Source organism: Nothoprocta perdicaria, unplaced genomic scaffold (assembly GCF_003342845.1).
Source record: "Nothoprocta perdicaria isolate Ctin4 unplaced genomic scaffold, notPer1 scaffold_134, whole genome shotgun sequence".
Classification (NCBI taxonomy): domain Eukaryota; kingdom Metazoa; phylum Chordata; class Aves; order Tinamiformes; family Tinamidae; genus Nothoprocta; species Nothoprocta perdicaria.
Window position 1 is genome coordinate 1,774,424 of NW_020454472.1, and position 25,234 is coordinate 1,799,657.

The 25,234-nt window shown below is 36.0% G+C and overlaps 1 protein-coding gene across 2 annotated transcripts in view; it reads left to right on the top strand.

Moving 5' to 3' along the window:
• The window catches only part of PIEZO2 (piezo type mechanosensitive ion channel component 2), a 230,616-nt gene that overhangs the window by 176,019 nt on the left and 29,363 nt on the right, over positions 1-25,234 (top strand). The window contains exons 26-36 of one of the 2 annotated variants that reach the window (XM_026033864.1): positions 1,131-1,374; positions 2,629-2,725; positions 4,246-4,405; positions 6,800-6,889; positions 6,974-7,095; positions 8,191-8,262; positions 12,189-12,292; positions 14,304-14,402; positions 16,831-16,942; positions 18,831-18,896; positions 22,146-22,312. In XM_026033864.1, the coding sequence (XP_025889649.1) occupies positions 1,131-1,374; positions 2,629-2,725; positions 4,246-4,405; positions 6,800-6,889; positions 6,974-7,095; positions 8,191-8,262; positions 12,189-12,292; positions 14,304-14,402; positions 16,831-16,942; positions 18,831-18,896; positions 22,146-22,312 (1,333 nt within the window). Of the gene's footprint in view, positions 1-1,130; positions 1,375-2,628; positions 2,726-4,245; positions 4,406-6,799; positions 6,890-6,973; positions 7,096-8,190; positions 8,263-12,188; positions 12,293-14,303; positions 14,403-16,830; positions 16,947-17,379; positions 17,391-18,830; positions 18,897-22,145; positions 22,313-25,234 lie in introns of both variants that reach the window. The other variant, XM_026033865.1, reaches the window with a different exon arrangement.

Consider the following 25,234-nt stretch of genomic DNA (forward strand, 5'->3'; position numbering starts at 1 on the left):
AAATAATCATAAAGATGCTTTCTCGTCACTTTTCATTAAAATCCTCTCTGGTTGGCTTCGGCAAGCATACTAGGGTAACAGAGGCGCATAAGTGTAGGTCTGTAAATATATACTCCTAGAAAGTTTGAAGCCTGAGAACATCAAGCAGCAGGCGCCCTTTTATGTGGCTTCATATAGCACATTTAGTTCGTTTATTCCTTCTGTCATTCAGCTTCAGTATAATCATGCTCCTGTAGTGCTGCCTCCCTGCCTGGTTTCCTGACAAATCTGGTTTCCCAGCCTATGTGAACAGACCCTGAACACAGTGCATCTGGAATCAAAACACTGCACTGAGGGAAACTAAGAATCAGTTGGTTTTGCAGTGTTTAGCTATACCCAGCATTCTCTGTTGCCTTTGGCAGATACGCTTATTTGAAAGCTCACTGAGTCAATATTAAGTCAGGATTTTGAGGAATCTGAAAATACCAAGTTGGTTCTCACTGTTTCCCATTGTGGGCCAGGCAGATTTCAGTTTGTTCTGTCTTGCAGCTTCCTGGCAAATGTTTCAGTAAATTGTAACACATTTACATTCTGTAGAAACCTTCTACCCTTCAAAATGTTTACAGTTGATCTCCATTGGAGGAAGATATTATTAGCAGCTGACTTTAAAAACTAGTCTTTTAACCAGACTGAATTCCCTCGAAGTTATCAATAAACATAGCATTGTTTGCAATGGAGTCCACTCACAGCGGAGTACCGTAGATTGCTTTTGAAGATAGATTTCCTATAGCATTAACAAGACTTCTTAAAAGATGATCTCAGATAGCTTTTAACTTGCATGTGTAATGTTGCCAGCGAGTATCATGCTATCATGAAGTTTGCTGAGAATATTTTTTTTTCCCTTTATATGACACATAGCTTGACTGTAAAGTGCTCAGACCAGGACATAGCGAGCATTGACAAACTAGGACTAAGCATTTGGGCCAGGTAGCCTCGCTGACCTTAGTGCTAATCTTAAGCAGATCCCCAAATGCTGAAGAGGCATCAGAACATGAAACAGGCTGTAGGTTCAAAGAGCAGCCAGCAGCACTGATGGAGAAAGGGAAGCATTGTATTCCAAAACTGGTCACTCTTTCTCCTTTTGCTTCCAGGTCCTACTTAGATATGTATAAGGTGATAATATTTAGTTACCTCTTCTGGGTTGTGCTTACGATAATCTTCATAACGGGAACCACAAGGATCAGTATATTCTGTATGGGCTATTTGGTGGCCTGCTTCTATTTCCTTCTCTTTGGTGGAGACCTGTTGCTGAAGCCCATCAGGAGCATCCTGCGTTACTGGGACTGGCTGATTGCATACAATGTCTTTGTGATTACGATGAAGAACATCCTCTCTGTAAGTCACTGCTGCTTTTCCTCTGCTCTAAGCACTTGTGTGGTTTCATGACAGGAGCGTGCAGCACTCTGAGCAGTCACTAAAAAATCCTTTTCAGGACCACAACCTTCTGCTAGAGCAAGGCAAGCTCCAGATAGATCAGAAACTGCAAGTGCATATCCAGAAAATGCCTATGCATATGTGTTATAGGAAAGTGTGTACCACTGTATTCAGTCCAGCTCCATGAGAGATCACAAGCTATTTTAAAAATGCCAGATTCAGAGGAGGCCTAGCTAAATATCTCCTTAGAAGCCCAAGAAAATCTTAAATTGAATGAGAAATGAGTGTGAACTGGAAACTTTTAGTTATGCCATAACCATGGACATTTAATTATGCGTAAACAGTGCACATTTAATTAAACCTTTTAGTTAAAATTAGATTTTTAAAGCCTAATAGTATATGCAGATTTGTATGATATGTGTTACAGTTAGTGAAATCAACTGAAGAATTGCAAACTGCATCCCAGACTCCTTTAAAGCTTGTATAAGTTTCAGATGAATTAAACCTTATTCTTTAATTATATATTATTAATTAACTTTTAATTATTTCTGTAAAGTATTAAGGGTTTTCTTACATTAATGAACTGCTTAGAGCAGATTCATGTAGTGGCGCTGATAGGTGATTGAGACAAACCAGTAATTTAAAACTTTATGAAAGATAAATTTGTATTTATTCTTGGCAATCACTTTTTACCTTTGAACATTTTTACTGCTGAACTGAAAAGAGCAGGCATTTTTCTTTTTACATTTATATAAGTCACTGTACTGAAATAAAATTGATTTATGGGTGGTTTGAATTTGCAAGTGTTCTAAATACTTACATATGTGCTTCGTTTTCTGCTTGGGAATTCAGTGGGGCTACGCGTGTCTTAGGTTAAGCTTGTCCATGTATATTTGCAAGATTAAGTCAGTGATTTATACAAGTTGCCTAGCTGCCACATTGCATCACATGCCAGATGTATAACTTTCCCTGCAAAATCACCAACACAAAGCTACCTACCTGATATCTTACCAATAATTGAAAGAACAAGTTCTTGCTATTTGAAAGTGAAGTGTCACTGATAAAGACACCTATTCTTTGAATCTGTTTTGTTAATCAAATATAATACAGGCAGTGGGAATCATAATTTTTTATATAATATAAAGAGTTGTAAAATTCTTCTTGTCTTTACTTCTGCTGTCACTTGTTATATGAAATTATTCTTCTGCTCTCCAGATAGGAGCATGTGGCTACATTGAATCATTGATTAAGAATAGTTGCTGGTTGATTCAGGCATTTAGCCTGGCCTGTACAGTTAAAGGCTACCGTATTCGTAAGTATAGCTCATTTTTCTACATGATTTTCTTTAAGTAGAGAATCCCTTCAAAATCTTCTGCCATGTGCATGCTGTTCCCTCTCCTTATATGTTACTTTGAAAATAATATCATACTTTCAAGTTCAGTTAATAAGCATGATTGAATATTGAAAATGTTTTACAGTGAATAAAAGTGAGTATTTTTAGCAGGAATAGTGAATGTCAGCAATTTGTTTCATGATTATACTAGTGTGTAATTTAGTAATGGTAGAGAGGGAGCAGATAACATACGTGGATGAAGGAGAGAGAAGGGAGGAAGAACAGGGAAACAGGGAGAGAGACCCTTCACCTTTCAGTGAGCTCTCAGTCTGGTACCTCTCTGTCCTGCCATCCCCTGTTAATAGAAAACACTTGAGCTGGGGGAGGAGAGGGAAGGATTTTTTTTTTACTGAATTTAAAGTGGAAGTGACTCATCCTAGTGAGTCTGAAGCCAACTTCTGAATTCCTGTTTCTAAAGTCTTTGCATCTAATACTCCCAGAAACGTAGGGAGTAGAGGAAAAGAAAGGAAATGTAAAGATGCAGAATTGCCAGATAAACGGTGTCTGGCGCTCAGTGCTTCTTCTGTTATCCAAAACCTCTGTAGGACCAACAGAGACTTTGCCAGGGGTTTCGGACCTTCCAGAGGACAGGGTGGCAGGCTTGGAAGCTCTTGGAGCTCCCAGACCTCTTAGAGCATTTCCCTTGACTATAAAGCCAGCCTTTAGCCAATGTCTGCCCCTTGGGTCCTTCTGCTATAGAACAGACTAGGAAATCTGTTTTATAGACTAGCTCCACAAAGCCCCAATTTAAATTTCTATTATCCCCAAGCGAAATGTCTTTTAGAGAATAAATAAATAAATAGCCAAAGTCAAAACCTTTTATAGGAGAGCTAGGAGGAATGGGATTTCCTCTTTGCCTCTCTCCTCCTACCCCAAAGGAAGGAGTTTTGTGGTTTCAAATATTGTTTTCTCTTCTGCTTTGGAAAGAACCATTTGAAGATTCCTTTGAAGTGAGATGTGGAAAGGAAAAAAATACATATTAGGTGGTAACAGTCAATTGAAAAATCTTTTTTTTTGTCAAATTTAAAGCTTCCTTCTCATGTTGTTGTTAAATAGAGACAAAAAATCACTTTGAAATGGAAAACTGAAAGATGCCATTCCAAAAAATGCTTAATTAAGTGTTTCAGGCTAACTAAAAAATGCTTTATTCCCAATCTTTGTTTTCTAATGCTTCTTAGGAGAGGGGAAGATTGTTTGCAAAGTGATTCACTTCTAGTGAATTTTCAGTTTTCACAGGAAATCACATTGTTCGAAACTTTCCAAATTGCAGCAAAAGAAAGTATAGTACAATTCAAATGTACATTGGTTGTCTTAAGAAAATAAAATTAAAAGACCTCATTAAAAGCTTTAAAGGCTAAGTTTATTTACTTGATTAAACATTACAGAGGAATATTTAATACAAAAATTCTTATGCTGATATTTTGCTGGCTTTTTTCCAGCAAGCGGCAATCTAGACTGTAAACTGCCTAGTGGTGAAGCAGGAATCATCTGGGACAGTATATGTTTTGCTTTCCTGTTGCTACAAAGAAGAGTTTTCATGAGTTACTACTTTCTTCATGTGGTTGCTGACATAAAAGCTTCACAGATACTGGCGTCAAGGTAACATTTGGTTGTAAAAAAACATAAATGTCTCAAATCTCTTATTACTGCTTGTTTGTTTATGATTGTACCAGAAAAGTCTTGACCTTTAATATTAAACAATCCATGCTAAATTAATAATCACAAGCCCAAATCTGACATGGCGCACATGAGAAAACAAATTAACTGAATATTTGATATAAAATCAAACCATCTTTCCTACCAAAACAGGTAGGAAATGAGACCATCTGCTGGTCTCATTACCTTTATTAAAAGCTGGGAAAGTTTTTATCTGTTGCGGCATCCTCTCGACATCAATGTATATGTCAGTGAAAGATAAATTTTCTAAGACTTGAAAAAAAAGCTCTCTACTAACAGAGTCGGTCTGAGACAATGGGGCATTTCTAACTGCAACTCTAGAAATGTCACACAAGTAGAAATGTGAAAAAGTTATGACATCTGGTGTAGATACCTTGAGTGCTGGATCACTGAATTCTGCATATGGCAGGGAAGTATCACTGTTTCTGTCTATTACTTATGTTTTTCTACAAACATCCACCCAGAGTTATCACTAGCACAACCATTCTTCTGATTTTTACTGAGAAAACAGATGGGGAATGAAACTCTGTTTTTAATTTCTGGAAGACTTCTGAAGCACTTACTTTATCAGATTAAATATATCAGGGTATTTTTTTCCCCTGAGAAATACATGCACTAAGCACATTGGTTACAGTATCTGCATTTGAGGGCAAAACTTGACTTGCCTCTCATGAAAAAAAGTATTCTTTATCTTCCCTCTCCTTTCCTTGACAATGATTTCTTTGAATAGGAGTTACAACTCACTGTCCATACTGAATAAAATTCCCTCTTGTAATAGAAGTAACAAAAGATCTGTGCTTCAGTATCCTATTTTATTTCTGTTTCCATACTTATGCCCGAAATTGCTGGAAAATGCAGCCATTTTCTTATCTCTTCAGACTCAGTTATTATGATATGTTCATAGTGAAAACAACCTGAATGTATAGAAATCATTGATATCAAAGTGGAAAGCTTCTGTCCAGAAAGAAAGAGCAGACAAATGTAACTGGCACTGGACTAGATTTTACAAAACATGTTTGGTTCCTACTTTAAGCTTTATATCTTTCAGTGAGCTACTGAACCTGCCCAGGCTCCAATTCTTCAACAGGAAAATGGAGACATACTGGCCTATGAGCTCTGGAAAGAAAAACATACTAAGGAGTAGTATCAAGATATTACAGGAAAGAGGATCAAATAAATATAGTGATAAAACTGAAATTGCTGCTTGGTTTGCTAAAACTCAAGCTTTATAGTCCAAGTTGCTTGGACTATGGAGAAGGTTGGGTTTGAACAGCATGATCTAAATTTGTCTTTAGTTAATATTGTGAAATACAAAATCCTTAAACAAATAAGAATAAATCGTGTTTTTAACAATAGTGATGGATCTTTGGAGTCAGTTTCCAAGAGTTCAGTTCATAGGGATTTCGTAGTCATAAAGATGCTCAGGAGAACAGGTCATTCTTCATCGTACCTAACCGCCATACTTTGGGATAGAAATAATAGCTAGTCTTGATCATATTCATTTGTAAAAGTGTGATTCTGGTTATCTGGGATATTATATAGAAAAATCATTAATTTCACAGAAAAAGATATTTGGAAAGTTAATGAAAAGTAGTCGTGAGAAACCTGTAGATGTGCTTATTAAAATTCTGGGAAACCTTTGAAGTGTTAAGGTTTCAAATCTATTATATTCCTTGAGTGAACATGGCTAGTAAGTGAATAATGAAGAAATGATCCAGACCTGATCTGAACATACAAATCACGGAGTCAAATTCATTTGAGTGAAACGGAGTTTGAAATTCTTTTGGCAAACCAGAAATTTTCTCAATGATTTGTGTCATCAGATGGGAAGGTGCTGTAGTGTTCAGATGGTGGAAGCAAAGCTGAAGCTAAGCTCATCATGTTTTGGGTAGAGTTCAACCTTGCTCACAACTGCCATGAGGCTGGGCTAGCGGGTGGAGGGGGTGAGATGTTTATGATGCTTCTGAAATGTCTTGTAAGAATAAAATCTTGGTTGTTTGCAAGATGCCCTGACTCAGCCTTGAGCCCATCAGTGTTCTCAGTTCCTCAGCTCTGGCAACTGAGATGACTAGAGAAACTAGAAGGCAGAGTAGACATCACAGCATTTGGTCCAAAAGCTCAAAATAAAATGATTCCTGTGCAGAAATTATTGTTATAAGATTCTTTTATTATTTCTTTCATTTCAACATTATTTCTTTGTGTTTGATTCAAATGAAGCAGAGAGCAGTTCTCTGTGATAGCTGGCGTAAAAGGAACTTAGAAATATGTAATATTTCCTTCCTCTGTTCCTCCTTTATGCTCCCATTGTTCCTGTAGGGGTGCTGAGCTTTTCCAGGCTACTATTGTCAAGGCTGTGAAGGCAAGAATCGAGGAGGAAAAAAAATCAATGGATCAACTGAAGAGACAGTATGTAATTTCTGTATGTATGTAGGTATGTATGTATGTTTGTATCTAAAGACCCCAATCTAATATGATTTTTTTTTTTGCTAGAATGGATCGTATCAAAGCCAGGCAGCAAAAATACAGAAAGGGTAAAGAAAGAATGCTGAGCATGAACCAGGAGTCAGCAGAGGGGCAAGACATTCAGAAGGTTTCTGAAGAAGATGACGAAGGTACTGTTAGCTGATGTCATGTCCTAAATGTCCTGGAATTTGCAACTCACCTCTAACGACCTAGTTAGTCTAATAGCAAGTGAGAAGCTGTTCCTCAGAACTGGCATCAAATGGCAAAGTTATTAGCTGAATATCAGTTTAGAGGTCGAGTCGGTCAAAATGTGGGGGTTTATACTGCAAGAAGTTTTCAGAAAAGTGGTTTTGCTTTGAAGTTTCTTTTGGATGACATTGGGTTGTTGGTGAAGGTCAATAGCAGTAGAGGTTTGTTTTGAATAGTATTTTCTTCATAAGCCACAGTATTACAAATAGGTAACTTTTACATTTTCCAGCAATACTTTTGAATGTGGTGAGGTTTTTTCTTTGAAATCTTCTTTTGAAATATTTGTATGTTTTTTTAATATTATTTAAAACATGGAAATGGATAAGATAATACCTATCTTGTCCCACATTTCCAGTACTGGCTAAGTAGAGAACAATACTGACAGAGTTTAAATTTCTGGAGACTAAAATACAGGGGGATTTTCAGGGATAATAGATAGGATGGGGGGGAATACATTTCTGTATCTGTGATGTGAGGACTTGATATGGTGACCAGTATGTTCCTGTCCAGTATGATATTTCTTATCTTTCAGAGAAAAAACAAGTAATTTAATTTGGAGTATCTACATTAAAATGTTGAATACAATCTAAATAGAATTCCATAAATTAGTTTTGTTTCTTTTTCATTATTCTCATGAAAAAAAAATCCACAAAAAATGTTTAACTTGTAATGCATAGATGGATAACAGACATTGTTTCTTGTAACACTCAGAATTTATCAGGTTTGAAAATATTTTTTTTCTTGAAATTACAGTCGATCATGACTGTGCATTTTAAAAGACAAAACTGAACTTTTTCTTTGTTTTAGACTAGAATCCTCTCTAAACTGCTGGATTAGAGCATTTGTGCTTAATGGTCATACTTCTGAATTATTTTTATATGGAGTGTAATCTAACATCTGATGTGTTTTTTTGAAAGAAATGAAAAATGATTAAGCAGTGTAAGAAATATGTTTCTCATTTTGTAAAATTAATATTTGGACATATTTTATTTTAGGAGAAGCAGACAAAGAGAAAGCCAAGGGCAAAAAAAAGCTGTGGTGGCGGCCTTGGGTTGATCATGCTTCCAGTAGGTTTTCTCAATCATCTTACAAATATGTGGATTTAACCCTTATATCCTTGACCAGAATGAAGGCATTCCCATGACCTATTTGTTTTGTGCCTGATTTTATGATTGTGACTTGATAGAAGGCTTCTTCGTTTCAGCAAGTGATTTCAGTTTTCAAATCTTCAAATTTTTTTAACCATATTTTCAATTTGTGTGTGTTGGGAGCATAGCTAATAGTACTTTGGACAAACTTAAAAAGATAACAAATCAGATTTTTTTTAAAAAGAGAACCAAAAAGAATCTACCTTGGCCTCAAAAGTTTCAGCTCCCCTATACTGCTAAGTACAATAAATGTATTTAAAAATATGAAGGAAAAGGTTTGCCAATGCATTCTAACATTAGTCATAATTTCTTTTTCATGTTTACACATCGTACATCTTTTTTTACAGTTCATCAGTCATTCTACAGTCAGCTGTGGAAATCCAAGTACCACAGTAAGAAGCAGGACTATTCCCAGGACTAGGCTATGCAGTGCTCAGCTAAATATCTCTAATCACATTTTTACATGCTCTTGCAATTAGTTATTTTGCTACTTCTACTTTTTTTGTTCATTTATATGAGAGCAAACATGTGGTCAGCCTTATGCAAAATAAGTTATTAGTGTGAATTATTTATCTCATTATTTCATTATGATATTTTAATTAATTTGCAGCCCAGTTTGGGTGTAGAATATAGTTCATCCCTACTTTATGGATAGGGTAAAACCAAAAACTGAGCAAAATCCTAATCTCAAAGCTGATGTCTGTGTATTGCATATTTGGTCATGGAAATAAACTATTTAAGAGATACAGAAAATTATATAAATACTCAAGTGTATGCTACTGATAAGAGCAGAATAAAAGTGTATATGTTTTGCCTGGTCCTAGTAACAAGAGTTACTCTCAGTGGTACTTATGTACATCTACCTACTCATTATTTATCTATGAGTATCTATTTGCAAATGACATATTTTCCAACAGTATTAAACAGAATCTCATATGCTTTTTCTATCAAGTCACAAGTAAACTGTGCCTCTATTTTTCTTTTTCTAAATGACACATTGCCACTTTTGAGAGACCTATCCTTTTTCATAAGCCTTATGAAAACAAGCTTCTTGACATGTAGTTTCATTAAGAAAACAATGACAAAATAGATCAAAACTATAATTTGTGAGCTTTTACTGTAGAATTTCAAACCACAGTGACTTTGAAGGAATGGGATATGGTCTCTTGTTTATTCACCACTGGTTGTATAGTAAGAAGAACTGTTCAAAGAGAGACATTGACTTTGGCTCTAATTCATTTCACCCTCATTATGTAATGCTCTTAGGAGGCAACGCACATTTCGATATTTAAGCAGTGAGCATTCTTGGCATTATTTGCTGAAATAATGCAAAACCTTGTGGGAAACATCATAGACTGATCTGCAAGCAGTGACTGGCTGCCATGTGGCTTACTTCCACATTCACTGAAACATAGCAGTTTCAGTAGGTGTTCACAGGCTCATAAACTGGAAATGGAGTGATATTCCCCATCAAGGTCTATGCTTTTGAAATACTCTGCTGTAACTCCATAGCATTCTGCCTTACTTGGCTGTTTCTTGTTTTGTAAAGGAGTTTGAGACTGTGGTTGTAAATTTGGTCTCAAAGAGCCAGGTTGCTGAAGCTCTGAATTTTATGCCAGTTCTGATATTTTTTTAATTTAGATTATTCCTGTCATGTTTTGCTTTTACCACTAGTTTTAAGAAATTATACAGCCAGATACTTCATTTATTATAAGAAGTATATTATAAGAAGTAAAACATAGTCATAATTTTGGGGACTGAGTAGGACTGATAGGAAACATGCATGAGGGTTTCCTCCTTGAGTCTCCTTGCAGGGAGGTACAAGCCCTCCTGGGCTTGTGGATAAGATATGAAACCCCACAAAGATCAGCAGGAGTTAGGACCTCCTGAGCAGAGGTCTTCAGCTTCTCCTGGAGCACAAGAGTTGTGTCCTGTGGAGTTATAAAGTCCGAACTCACAGCAGTTCTGAGGAGCTCTTTCCCTCTGGACATGAGTTGATGATGATATTAAATATATTTTGCAGGACTCCCCTCCTGCTTTCTCCCTCCTGTATCGCAAGGAAAGCCTGAAAGTCCCTTTTCTCAGCAGAAGGAAGTTCCTTTTTGTAGTGAGAAAGGAGACCCCCAAGGCCAATCTGGCCATGAATTATTTTCCTAGTAGAATTTGGACTCAGTAATAATCCTGTGGGTTACTAACATGCTTCTTATTCCATATTGATGCATACAACAGTGCATTATTGCTGTTCAATCATACCTCTCTCTTTCATTGAAATGCTGTTGTAAAAGCAATGTAATTGCTACATTAGAATTTTCCCTTGGATATACTTTAACCTGAAAAAAATTGAAGGGAGATTGTTTTCTATGAGTTTTCTTCTGACTCAGAGGCTCCAAGTCTGACACAAGACTGCTCTGGGAGTTTATAGAAATGCACTACAATATTTGATTCCCCTAGATGTCAGACATCATCCTGCTGGTCTTTTGTGTAGACAGTTTCCATAGATTACAATGACACATTTTTTTTCTGAAAGACAGTTGTAGACTATTGGCTCTTAAAATACAAATACCTCATTAATGTGTTTTAAAGAAAATCTTAGAAAGATGCATACCAAATAATTAACTTGTTTGATCAGAAAACCATTTTTTTAGTATTATTTTTAATACCTCTGGCAATTAGAAGTATTGAAGTGGACTGTGCAGCAGTCTCTCTGTAGGGATTTCATTGATGTTGAAAGTTATATTTCTGCGCCCATGATATTCTCTGTGAGGGAATTTTAGACACTGAAGTTATGATCTAATGGAGTTCTGGCAAATTTCACAGTGTGCTTGCCCTGAGATTTCTATTCTAGCTATTTGTGACCACCTAGGTACAAGGGGTCTGTATATAATTCAAGGTATGATTGAATAGAATGAAAGCTACTGTTAATTTACTAGAAACCTATAATGAGGGTTAAATGTATTTTTTATATCAATATGTATTGCTCCCTATATCAAGATTGTGTGACATTTCATCTAAGTAACCATTCCCTTATATTTCAGCTTTAGTGTGAAAAATTGTTTACCAGTCTTTATTGCTGAATGTTACGCTGTGATTTTCATTTTCCTCTTGCTGATTATATTATTTTTCATTTCTTTTGTTTCCCTTGTCCATTCGTATAGGCCTGTTACCGTTTGAGAAATAAAAACGTTGGTTCTGTTCAAGGATATAAGGCCTAGCTTATTCACTGTGCATCTTTCTTGTATCAAGGCTTCAGATTCTTTCTGAATCCATGGGCAAAAAATTGAAACTCATTTATAATCATGTCAGTACCAAACAATTTGTTTTAAACAAACCAAGGTTTTCCAGTACCTCATCGAAGCTTAAAAGTTTGAAGAAAGCAATAAATAATACTATCCCATCGTGTAGTTTAAAGGATACTTTAGCATCTAAAGAGCAGTTCTGTATTTTTTGTCCAGTGGTACTGTTTATGAGAATTCATTTAACTACCTGCTGGGCTTTATTTTTCACTTGCTCAAATAACCATCAGTTCTCAATTCATTTAGAACTAACTTTTTTTCTAAAATGTTTAACTTAGTAACTTGATATACTTCAAGCTTTTTCTTTACATTTTGCCATTCCATTTTCTTCTCATGGTGATGTTTTCCTAAGTATATTCTTGTATAATTCTCATTCATGCCCAGAGTATAACACAGACTAACTTCAAATAAATTGCCTGATACCTATTCATTTATCTTCCTTCTCTGTTTTCTAATTATGAATTCTTAAATGTCTGTCTGACTATTCATAGGACTTGGGCAGTTCAAAATAGAACTTTTAAGAAAAATAAGAAAATATTTTGTTTCACTTAGTGGTCAGAAGTGGAGATTATTATTTGTTTGAGACGGATAGTGAAGAGGAAGAGGAGGAGGAAAAAAAAGAAGAGGAAGAGCCTCGTAAAAAATCTGCATTCCAGGTACTTTATAGTAATTTGCTGGGTAGCTGATTCATTTTACTTGAAACAAAATTTAGGCTTCTCACATTATCTCACTGATACAAATGTTAAAACAACCAGTACATCTTATGTAGCTGAAAGATGTACATGAATAGGATGTACAGGATGTTTTCTTTCAAATTTAAAATGCAAGTTTGCCTGGTTTAGGCATAAACAAATTCCTGCATTGCAAGAACTATACTAAAAGCATATGTTCATTCATTTGTGCCTGAAGAGTACAAAAATACAAAGATAAAGCACAGAATTTAAGCTTCATTTTCCAGTGAGCTTTATTTTGAAAAAAAAAATAAACTAAACTGAAATAAAAAGATGAGTGAGGAAATTGTCTTGTCTTTTACATTGCTATAGATTGTTTGGACAATTTTCTAGTTGTGAATATGTGCTATGAGTCTTTGAAGAAAGAATACATACTCGTATCAATGAGTTATAAAGACCCTAGTATTAATATTACACAAAGAGATCCCATTCTGCATTTTTAAATAATGAACCTCGCTGAAATGAGAGGATATATGTTATGTTAAAAGGTGCATGAAGTTAGTGCTTTCATAATTAGTTCATTCGTTCACTTAGTTAATTCCTAGTAAATATAATACATTTCATACTCACATACGTAGGTTCGCTTTAATTTTTATAAGGTTAAAGTTTTAGTTGTTGAAAGATTTTCAAAATACCACAGAACTTTTGAGGTCCTCTGAAGCCTCAAGAAAGCTCATTCCAGTGGCATATTCCCATCCAGATGTAAGCTCATGTCTCTGCAGAACTGATGCATTACTAAAGCAGTAGCTCAAGGACGAGTGATTGTCAGCCTTCATGTTGTTCTGTTCCTCGTGCCCATAGTGTTCAAACAAAGCTTCCCACATCACAGAATAACAAGAATAAATATTTCATTTTATTTAATTGATGAATACAATATGCTGTCAGTTTATATGCTTAAATTACATTTGCAGATTTTCAGTACTTTATAAAACTGACTGAATGATAGAGAAATGGAAGGATTCTTTTCTTACCTTAAAAAAAGAGAAAAACAAATCCAAATGGAATGTAATGTTAAAAGAAAAAAAAAATTCTAACATTTACACTAATTTGTATATATTTTGCATTTAACTCATTTTGCGTAATAATAGAAACTTATGAATTTCTAGATCTTCTTTCTGCTTTTTATTCAGGTGTAGAGGAAAGATAATATTCCTCTTCATGCCAATTTTTGGATTTTTTGAAGAATTGATGCCAATATTTTGTTAAGATTTATTGGTGTCAAGCACAGAGATTTTTAAAAGTTCTGAACAAGAACTTTTTTTAATAATTAAAAAAAAAAAAAAAGTTAAGATAGCTTCTGACCTTCAATTATTAAAAAAAGAAAATTTCAGGACAGGAAACCTGTCCAGAAATCATTTATCCGAGGGTGAAAGATCTGAGCTCTGGCCAGAGGTTTTGTGTTGGTGGCCAGTTCTGCATGTGCAAAATGAAGTTGTTGGATGACTTTATGTGGGAAAGGAGCTGATAAGAGCAGAAATTTACTTTTATTTATAAAGAGTTCATTCATCGTGTGGTCATTATACTTTATATACCTTCCATCACTGTGCACTCAGACTTAATAAAAATACTGGGAAAGTGAAGCCATTTGTTGTAAAGCCTGTTAAGGAATTTTTTCTAATTGCTGATTTTTCTTTCAGTGTAAGTTATCTGTATTAGTCACCTCAGGAGATCACTGTAATGTCCTTATTTGAATTACTAGCCTAAGGGTTTACATTTATTGAGCTGGAGATAATGTATTCCCTAATGATTAGATTGTATTTATTAGATAATGGAGGCAGTTAAGAATCATCTCTTTGAGAAATGTTACCACAGACATCATGCATGATCCTTTTTCATATTGCAGTCAATTAATGTAAATTCTTTCATGCAGCAGATACTTTTTTATTAATATTTTCATGCTTTCTACTAATCTCTCTTGCTTTGTCCTTCTTTATAGAGAGCTATTGGGAAATTTGCTTCAGCCATTTTAGCCTTGCCAAAGTCTATCATTAAACTGCCCAAAACTATTCTTCAGTATTTAATCAGAGCAGCAAAGGTATTTGCCATTTTGCAAGTGCTCAGTATGTGACCCATCCCATAGATCCTGATGTAATGCATACCTCTGTCCTTGTCTGCATTTTCCTCTTACAAGAATGACATAAAAAATAATGACAAATGAAGCTTCCTTCCTAGTAAATATAATGCATTTCATATTTTTGGAGTGGCAAAGACACACAAAAAAAGTCATCCATCTTCTCTTAAGAACAGCCTTAGAGTGAAAATGCAGACCCAAATTTTCTTCTGATATTTCTGTACAAGATGACCACTTCAAGTTGCATGTATCTTATGGGCACCGTGGTAATTACTCTCAGAAAGCTGGTAAGATATTTGAATAACATAATAAAACACCATTTTCCTTCCAGCATGCCTTTTTTTCTAGCCCTCCACATCTTCAGCCTTCATGGTTGTTAGAAATATTTGTACATCTTCAACATTTTATTTTGTCTTACTCAGAAACATTTAGATGGGTATCTTTGAGCTGAGTTTATGAATTTACACTCCATGTATGTGACATAATATTCATCCGTATTATATCACGTACAATACCATGTAACATGCTATTTATCAATATTATAGACTGCATGCACCAACTCCAAAACCAAACAGATACTGAATGTTAAAATTTGTCCAATGTTAAAAATCTAAAGTAATACATACATAAGCAACCAGGCATTATTTAAATTTTCCCCTAACTTAATGTAAGTAGAGTTATACTAAATTTAATAATCAAATGCCCTTTTCTCAGTCTAAACTTCTAGCCTCTTCCACATCTACCTTTTATCTCTAATGTCTTTATTCACACTGTGACTGTGGCTAGCACACAGCTGCTCAGTGGCAGGTGCTGACTTTTGGCAAGAAACATGGTATTAGTTCAGTTAACTATTACTGTTCCCTGAGATCACCTGAATCAGCAAATATCTATGAAAAGGCAAAGAGAAACCAGTGCTTCTAATCCGACACATTTTTTGTCAGGTGGTGCTTGTTTAGACAACAAATACCTTGTCCTTCAGAGATCTGAAAGATCTTATCAATGGTGGCAAAATAATTCCTCTCCAGTATCGCTTGCTGTCACAAATAAGAACTGTTTTTCCCTTATTAAATTCCATAGAAGTCAGTTTGACAGTTTAAAAAAATATATACTTTTACTGTTCCAAAGCAATTTATGTATGCAAATTTAAAAAATAAAAATAGGACAAATAAAAATCTACTGTTTTGTCCTGTAAGGGACAATGCCAGCTTTGCTGAGATACAGATGTGATACTGCTATTGTGTGCATGTCTGTCTTGTGAATTAAGAGCTATTTTATTAGCGTGCTTTATTTTTTTACCATTGTGCATGAATTTATGTATTCTCCTCCCCAGTTTCTCTTAACAGCATGTTGGTTAGAAATAGAAAACAATGCAATGTCAATTATAAAATATTTAATTTCTGAATGAAGAGCATAAAAGGAACAAAAGCATATATTTTGTTTCAAATTGTCTTGAAGAAAAATCAGTTATTTCAGTTTCTGTTACTCACAATTTATGTTGTATAAGGAAAAAAAAAGATACAGAAGTATTATTGCTTTTCTCTGCAACCTTTCCTCACAGCTTGAGCAAAGCTATTCAAGCAGTAGTTCTGTGTTAGTAATACTTTTCACTGTTCTGTCATTTATAAATATTTTAAACCAGTTCCTTGCTTAAGGTAGTCATACAGTTCAACACACTGATCTGAGCGAGTGCTATGAGCAGGATTTAGCCCAATTAAATTTCCTTCATATAAGTAAGTATTACTGTCTTTATTTCACAAATGGAAAAGAGTAGCAAACAGTTAATGAAAGACTTATCTGAATTAACAGAGGAAACTTGTCAAAATTAGGATGAAATTTGAGGAGTTCTTGGCTGCCAGGTATGGGGCTGTGCATAGACTAACAAATCTGTAAATGTGCCACTGAGATCTGCAAGGAGGAGAAAAAAATCACCCAAGCATAAGAAGTCTGCAAAAACAAATACCTGCACTGGGATATTACCGCATCTTATGAGGTTTTAGTTAGTTGATTTCTCTTTCTCTTAAAGTTTCTATTACTCTGCAACTGGCCTATAAAATGATAAAGTAGAAATATAAATTAAATATAGAGATTCAGGTGAAGTAGCATATATGTACAGCAGGGTATTGATTCCCAAAGTTCAGAGCACGATTTTTTGTGAGTTCTAGTGAAACTTGCTTCACCCACAACTGTTTTCACATTTGCTTTTATGCTAGCAAAAATAGCATATGAAAACTCAGATCTACAGAGGAGGTGTTTGATTTGGAAATAAAATATTTACTTTCCCCTGCAGATCTGAATGTGTTTACTCAAGCTATATAGTCCTGTTTGTGGTTTATTTTATGACTTACTCTCAAAACATGAAAAACCTTGAAATAAATGAATTTGTTCCTTCCAGTTTGTTTATCAGGCCTGGATTACGGATCCTAAAACTGCACTGCGACAGAGGCGTAAAGAGAAGAAAAGGTTTGGTAAAGAGGAGAAGAGAAAGCGAAAAGGATCTGGGGATGGTATGTGCACTCAGACATTTATAAAAGTGTACACACACATTCAGCTGGTTGCCTGTTTTTCCTGCTAGCCAAAGCTGAGCATCAGAGAGAAAATACTCTCAACTTTACTCAGCAGCTGGAAAAGAAGAATTTCTGCTGAAATGACCCTTTTCCCATCTTTAGCAGTTACTTAGTGCAGAAATGAGTTTACGTTTGGTTCTTGCTCCCTTCACCAGCCTGTGACAAAGCCAGTCATAGCTGTGTGCTTTCATGCTACCCAACACAGGAGAAATGAAAGAGGGAAAAGAGATCTATGGTTCCATGGAGTAGCCAGATTTATGCCTGGAGCTTTTGGCAAATCATGTTTGACATGTTCAACATGTTCTTGAAAACATCAGCTATAGGAAAACATTCACCAAAGAGCGGCAATTGCAAGAGAAAGCCATAACCCTGCACAGCCAGTGGAATGGTGCTCGATGGCATTTCCCCAGAATAAGTGTAACCTCAGGTGTTTGGTTTGAGAGCAAGGACCAAGGCCTTTCACTTCCTCACCTCATAAAAAAGAATGTCTTACTCTTCGGGTCTTCTGGAGTTGCTGAAATTCTCTCATTTTGGTGATGAATTCATGCATATTCCCAGAGAAAGTTTTGAATTTGACAGACATATTTTCTGTTGAAAAATGGTTTCACTGGGAAGTTCCTGAGGAGAAATATTTCAAGTGAAGCTGTAATAAAAAATCAGTGAAATATTCACATAATATTTCTTTTTGCCACATTTCATGTATTGTTCCCCAAAACAGTTTGAGTTGGCACATGGAGGAGAGTATCAAAGAATCATGGAAAGGTTGTTTGTAAGGGACCTCAGTAGGTCATCTGGTCCAACCCCTCTTCTTAAACAGAGTCTACCTGGAGCACACTGCCCTGGATTATGTGCAGACAGGTTTTGAATTTCTCCAGAGAAGGAGACTCCACAACCTCCCTCAGCAGCTTGCACCAGTGCTGACAGTTTCCAGTTAAGAATTTTTTCTTCATATTTGTACAGAACTTCCTGTGTTTCCATTTGTGCCCATTGCTTCTCATCTGATCACTGAGCACCTCTGAAATGAGTCTGGCCCCATCATCTCGACAGTCTCTCTTCAGATATCCACCTCACTGCTCATCTATCCTCCATATCAAGAAATATTTTTCAGCTTGCATGCTGTGCTCCTCAGTGAGGTACCCAAATATTCAGGGGCAGCTAAATTCGGCTAAATTTTTTAACTGATACTGTAAAATCATTCATACCTCTGAGAAAATAGGTTATAAGCTCTTCGTTTTTTGTTCCTTTTTAAAGAAAGAAAAAAAAATAGCAACTCAGAAACTTGGTTGTCATTTGGTTGTCCTTCAGTTTTGCCTTTGATTCCACCTTACTTCTGTCAAAAGCCTAATTAAAGGCATATGGTCATTGCTGTGTTTCATCCTTGGATTCCTACTCAATACACTTGGGTTATATGAACAATAGATAGGAGAAAATCGGAGCCTTGAACAGGCTACCTTTTGCAGAGGCTGAAGAAGTCAGCTCTAGTGTGCATTAGTGGAAAGATAGTAAAAGTCTGAGGGTACAGTAGAACTCTGAGAAATTTCCTCAGCTTACACTAGCAGAAGATCTTGCTCAGCAAGGTATCTAATAAGAAAATGCCACTGTAAATCACGAGAGAGGAATGATCGTTCATGGACATTGTCTACCTTGGTTGATAGGGTTGCCCCATGACTTAAGTCCTTTAAAATGGAAACCTGCTTTCCAGTATGGCAGTAGGTGAGGAACCAAACACTTTACTTTTTAATAACTATGGTGTTTTTGAGCTAGATTGGATTGATGCCTGCATTTGTGTGAATGTAACTTGTACTGCTTCACTCATTGTTTGCAATAGCTGCTGCCGATGCAGACTGTGAAGACAGTGAAGAGGAACCTGTCAAGAAGAAATCTGATGGACCAGGTATACAGGCAGAACGAAAGTTACCCTGCTGTTATGGTGCACTTGAGATTGGTGAAGTAAACAGGACTATTGCAAACATCTGCAGACTCAAATGCAATCACCTGATATAAATTTTATTAATCTAATAACATATACCTAAGCTTAGCTTCCAGTCCAGACACCTGGTAGTCCGGTGACATTCTAGACATTCCTGCTAGTGTTTCTCCATTGATTTTGAAGGTGTGGAATTTTAAAATTAGCACAGAGACTTTGCAATTTTTCAGTGCCTTGTGGTAAGCTTAAGATGATACTTTTGTCCAGTACTGGCCACTTCAACAAAGTGGCAAGTAGCTCCTCTAAAAATGACTTTTTATAAAACCTACCCATTCTTATTCATAATCAGACTGAAGGATGTTCTAAACATAAGAAATTTCAGCAGATTGAACGGTTATGACCTGTTTTCTAGCAAAACCAGCCGTTCTAAATAGAGGTGCAATGGATCCTCACTTCCACAGTACACTTGGACCTTTCTTTCTTGCCAGAGCAAAATGAGAAGACAGTCTTCTTAAATTAATCTTGGTCAGGCCATGCCTTGAGTGAGACCTCATCTACAAAAGCTGATTTCCTACTCCATTTAAAATCAGATCCCACAACATGACTTCTAGTTAGAACTGAGTGAGTCACAAGGCAAAGAGATTACAAGAAGGTGAGAGATGTCATTACGTTCTCACAAGACCACCATTCTCAAAGAAATCAGTTGCATTATTACTGGTCCTGTTGGTTGAGTTTTGTGAACTTTTTTATACATTACTTTCATGTGAGGTAGACACCTCCGTTCAAACACTAAAATGAATCAATCAGACATGTCGTTAGGGAAATAGGATCAGTGCTGTACAGGATCGGTGCTGTAAAGAAAGGAAAGGCAGATTATAATTAATTTAGGTTGCAACTAGTCACTTTAATATGCTTGTTGTTTTAGTTGAAATGCCCACAGCTGGGTAAAATTCAATTAAAAAGATGGTTAGAAAATTTAGACAGTAATTGTTATGAAGCATTAGTATCATTAGTAACCTTGGATCAAATCCTGTCTCACACTCTCAGGTAGAGAGGCAGCTTTTCTTTCTCAGCATTTGACCCTTTAAGAATAACAGTCTCCTGCAAAAATAAATATTTGTTTCCCTTTTTGAAGAGATTTAAATGTAATCGATGCCCAAAAGATTATTTTTAAAAAGTTTCAGAGAAAAGCAAAGCTATCAGAGCAGCTAGAGCATCATTAAAAATGTATACTAAATCACCTCCAACCCAGAGAAAAAATGACCTTTCAGCTTAGACTGTAAGTGCTTGGCAAAGCGCTATGGTGAGACCATGCCATACCAGTGCTGTTTGATGATAAAGATTATTTTAGCCTGAAAGCTGCCATTCTTCTGACGTTAATAGTAAAGTTATGTAAAGTTAATAAAGTTAATGGTATAGCACAAATAGTATGCCAGAAAGTGTGTGTAAGTGTCGAAAAGGGGATATTTATATAGTGTGTGATTTATGTGTGAATGCTACACTTTCTTTAAACATATTCGTAATATTACATCTGAAATTAAAAGTGCTCCTAAGAGTAGAAAAGACTTTAACTTACAATGGCAAGACTTTCTTATCTTCAAGACCTATACCTTGAAGTATACATGAATACATTTTAAGTGGCTCAGTCATAAAATCTCTCCCATTCAAAATGATATACAAAAGGCCTGAAAAAAACCGCAGAGGATAATTGAAATGGCGATATGGCCAAGTGTAAGGGACTGAATGCTGAATTCAAGATATTGGACTGGTTCCATGAGATAGCTCAGGCAAAAGATACTATTACTTCACCATCCAGGTACAGGATTGTACCACCAGTGTTTTTTTGAAGTAGTTTCTCTCTACGTATCTGCTCACACAGCTCCCTTAGCATACACATAGACACATTTATGATGCCCTAAGAAAATCTTTTCCTTTTTATAGCTTCACTCTGGTATCTGTGCCAGGAGCGAGCGTGCACTGCAGAGGTGCGGGTGACATCTTGTGGTGCTACTACGAAGTGGGGTTGTAAAACCCTTAGCTGTGCTTTAGTAAAACCCTTAGCTGTGCTTTGGTAAAACCCTTACCTGTGCTTTAGTAAAACCTTTAGCTGTGCTTTGGCTCTTCAATAGTTACTTCAGACATTTTGTCCCTGCATGTCAGATTCAGATTCTATTATCTTTTAGGCTAGTTACTCCAAAATTAGACCTTTACACTTAGTGCTCTGGAATATCACACCTAATAAACAACTGGCTCATCACTGGAAAGAAAATGGAAATTTTTGTTACATGGTAGTGTATAAGAACTGTTGCATGGTGTATGTGTTTATGAATGTAAGAAAAGCAGGCTAAAAATCTGCCTTTTGGGATGAGACATGTAGGAGATAATGTTACAGAGCTGCTGAGATGAGAAATTAAGTTTTATATTTATATATTTATATTTATATCTATATCTATATCTATATCTATTTATATTTTGCTTCTGCACTGAGCAAAATATAACCAAGACTGTTGGTATAAACCCGTCAGAGAGTGCACTGTTCTGGTAAAATGCTGAAAGTGAGGGGTTTATAAATTATTTATATGATTTCTTTTAGCTGATCTGAGATGGCTGATGACACAGTGCAGCCTATTTAAAGATGACTGTTTGTAAAGCTGAGGTTTTGTAAATGGCAAATACAAAGAGGTGTGTTTTGGTGTCTGGAAAACCAAGTACAAGTCAAAGGGCTATTCAGGCAGGTTACACCTTCAAGCTCAGCTAAGCAAGGTTCAAGAAGCAACATCAAACTCCTAGTGCAGCAAAGAGCTCAAAGGGACAAGAGAGGTAGGGACCAGCTCTACACGTGCTGAGCAGCCACTGAGAGCCCTGCAGTGCATCTGGGCATGTTGAGGAGCTCTCAGAAGGTGGCCAAATCTTTGGGTTTTGTTTTGCAGACTTAGGCACACAGCCTTCTCTGAAATGAAGACTGACTGACGATTGCAGGATTAGGGAGCTACTGGGTGGAAAAGGGATTCTAGATGATAAGCATAGACGTACAGGCAGGAAAATGGTTCAGACAGCCAAAAGGCCTCCAGCCATCTCCAGATATTCCTTACCACGACAGGGTCTCACAGCCTGGTTTATTATTAGACAATACAGGGAAAAAGAGACTAACTCCAAGTAGAAATACAATGAATGACATTTACATCCATTAACTCTCTTGCTTTTCCTCTCCCCTAGATAACATCATCAAGAGGATATTTAATATTTTGAAGTTCACTTGGGTCCTTTTCCTGGCAACACTAGACAGTTTTACAGCTTGGCTTAATTCCATCTCAAGAGAACACATTGATATCTCTACTGTGCTAAGGATCGAGCGTTGTATGCTGACCAGGGAAATTAAGAAGGTAACGCCTTTGGTCTTTTTCTGCTGCTAATGCCATTTCCAGACCAGCAAAATATGAAAGGATTGTCTTTTGAGATTGAGGCACTGTGCTAAGGAAAAAAGATATTAAAATATCACTTACATACTCATTTTAAAAATAATTCTAGATGATTGTGCTACTTGCTAGTTTTTAAATATTTAAATATAAAATTATTTGCTTAATTATTTGAGCAGTCGATAATAAGAATTTAACTGAAAGGCTCCTGCAATAAACTGCAGTTTTCATTCAAGTAGAGGAGAAAGTATGGCATTTTAAAGCAGCTCAAAAGTCACCACAGCCTGAATACTTCAGCCTTCTTGAAGAGCAACTTGCAATGGAAATGGCTGAAGAAAGAGGTACAGTCAGAATTTACTTCTACTCACACTGAAGCTGTGTGATTCTCCCAAACCAGGGATATATTAATAGGATCCCATATCTTCAAAAATAATGTTGACAGTGGAGGTAGAAGTGTGTTTGGATCTTAAAAAGTGTCGCTTGTAGGTGATACCTCCAAAATGTATTAAATTCTCACAAGTATTTTTATATGCTACTAAATATCCAGATATTTTTTGAAACTTGGCACAGCAGCCTCATTTTTTAGTTCTTTTCTTTATTTTCTGTTCTTTTATCAAGTAGCTTAGTTTTCTGAAATTCTTTAGCAGCTCTTTGACCAACCTTAGATTTGACTCTCCCAGATAATTTTTTTTCAACTGTGAACTTTATCAGCTTGCTATTTCACTCCTTAGTCAGATTATTTATGAATTTGTTGGGCAGTAAAACTCCTTGAAGAAACCAGCTGGTGAACTTCATCCTAGCTACAGGGCTCGTTTGTACCATTTGTTTCCTGTCTTTTAATGAAGGATAAATACATGGCATATATTCCCCTTTATTCCATGGCAGCTTAATTTCTTAAAAGGGTCATTAATTTCTCAGGATCTCTCCTGAAGCCATGTGTAAGGATTAGTGTCACCTTCTCTTCCTTTGGCACCTGGGCTATTTCATGTTTAGTTCCTGCAGAGCTCTTTTGTGAGCAGTGTCCAGCTGTTGTTCCATGCATTTGTTTTTTCCCTAAATCATTTTTTATCAACACTATAATTTGAAACAATTCCTCAAGTCTGTCTTTTACTCCACCCGGTCCATGAGATTCATGAGATTCCATTGGGAATTTCAGTGACCTTCTCTGTACTGAATATGAATCAGCAAAAAAACAATCAGTTTTGATCCTGCTGCCTTAACTCTCAAGAGTTATTCTTTTTAGTGCCTTAATCACCTGGCTTTCTGGCAGCTGATTTTTATGATATACTTGAAAATGTTTATGCCATCAGCCTTTTTGAATATCACAAGTTATTTTTCAATATCTCCCTCTTTCTTTTTTTTCTCCTCATGAATTCCACTTCTTGAAGGATATTTTCTTCCTTCTTCCTGGTCTTTATTATTATGGTGACTTGCATGTGTGTGTCTGTGCACAAGCTTTTTGATAACATTTAGTACTCTACATGCAAATTAATTGGAATTGTTGAACATTATTATTCTGATGGCACTTTTTTTAAACTTCTGTAACATTTCCCAGGCACCAGTGCAATCCTATTTTGATGGTAAAAAGTTCAGCCTTCACACTATACTTCTGCTATATTCATTGAATCAATTCTATCTACAGAGATTCTGTGCTAATCTTGATAAAATTAACTTATTTAACTTGTTTTTATTTCTACTTTTAGATCTGTGTCACCTCTTTCCCAAGCTCTTTCCATTCCATCATTTCTATAGAATTTGTACTGTGATACTAGATCATCTCAGCAATGCTCCTTTTCACCTCACGTCTCAAGTCACTGCCATTTAAACATCTGTGCTTAGAATCACATGATACTCACTCATTACTCCTTAGTTTTTAGAATTTAGCTACAGAGTTTAACATGTAGGAGCCAGACTAACTGCCTATTTAATAGTACTTAATTATTTGGGACCTTATTTTGTGGTGTTCTCTGCCACTTTTCTGAGGTTTTTCCCTTCCTTTTTGTGCAAGATTTTTTGTTTCTTCTGTTTTATTTATCAGTAGCCTAATACTGTTTTGATTACAGTAGTCCGTCCTTTCTTGTTTTGACTTTTATGGGCTGCTTCAATCCTAAACCTGGGACAGAGTACAGAGGACAGTTCCAAGAATATCCCCAGGTCATTAGCTTTAAGAATAGCAATTTAGATTTTGTTTGCAGGACATTTCCTTCCTCTTCTATAAAATATTGGCACCAATGAACATTGGAATCACCAATTCTTCTATAGCCTTTCCTAGTCTTTGTAGTTGTTCCTTTCCTTGTTCCTGTAGTTGCTGCTCAGGAAAGGAAGCTCTCCTTGCAGCTATTGGGGTGATGCAGATTTTTTTTTTTTCATCCAGAGAGGAGTCAGGAACAAATAATCTGATACACGAAGTTCTTTTTCAACCTTTTCTACCTGCAGAAGAATATGAAATTGAGTCCTTCTCCATCAGCTGTGGGGCACTTTGCCATCACATTTTTTTTCCTTCATCCCAGGCCTGCAGTTGAATGCAGTGAGTGCCTTAGTTTCAGAGGCACAAATATTTAAAACTTCTCTGCAGAAGCAGAACATTTTATATACAAACAAACCTTATTAAAAGCCCATGATTCAGACTGTGCTCACAGAATCACAGAATCTCAGAATGGTTAAGGTTGGAAGGGACCTCTAGGCTCTTACAATTTTTTTTTTAATTGGAAAAAAATTCTTTACCTAAGGCCTCATCTAAAGTCAGAAAAGTAACTATTAAAAATAGCAATTTTCTCTCAGTGTATCTTCTGAAGCCAGTGCAACTGCTGCTGGAAAGAGTTGGATGTGTTTCTGCATTAGAAAGGCTGTAAAATTCTCAGTTATGTTCTTATTACAAGTCTTCAACAT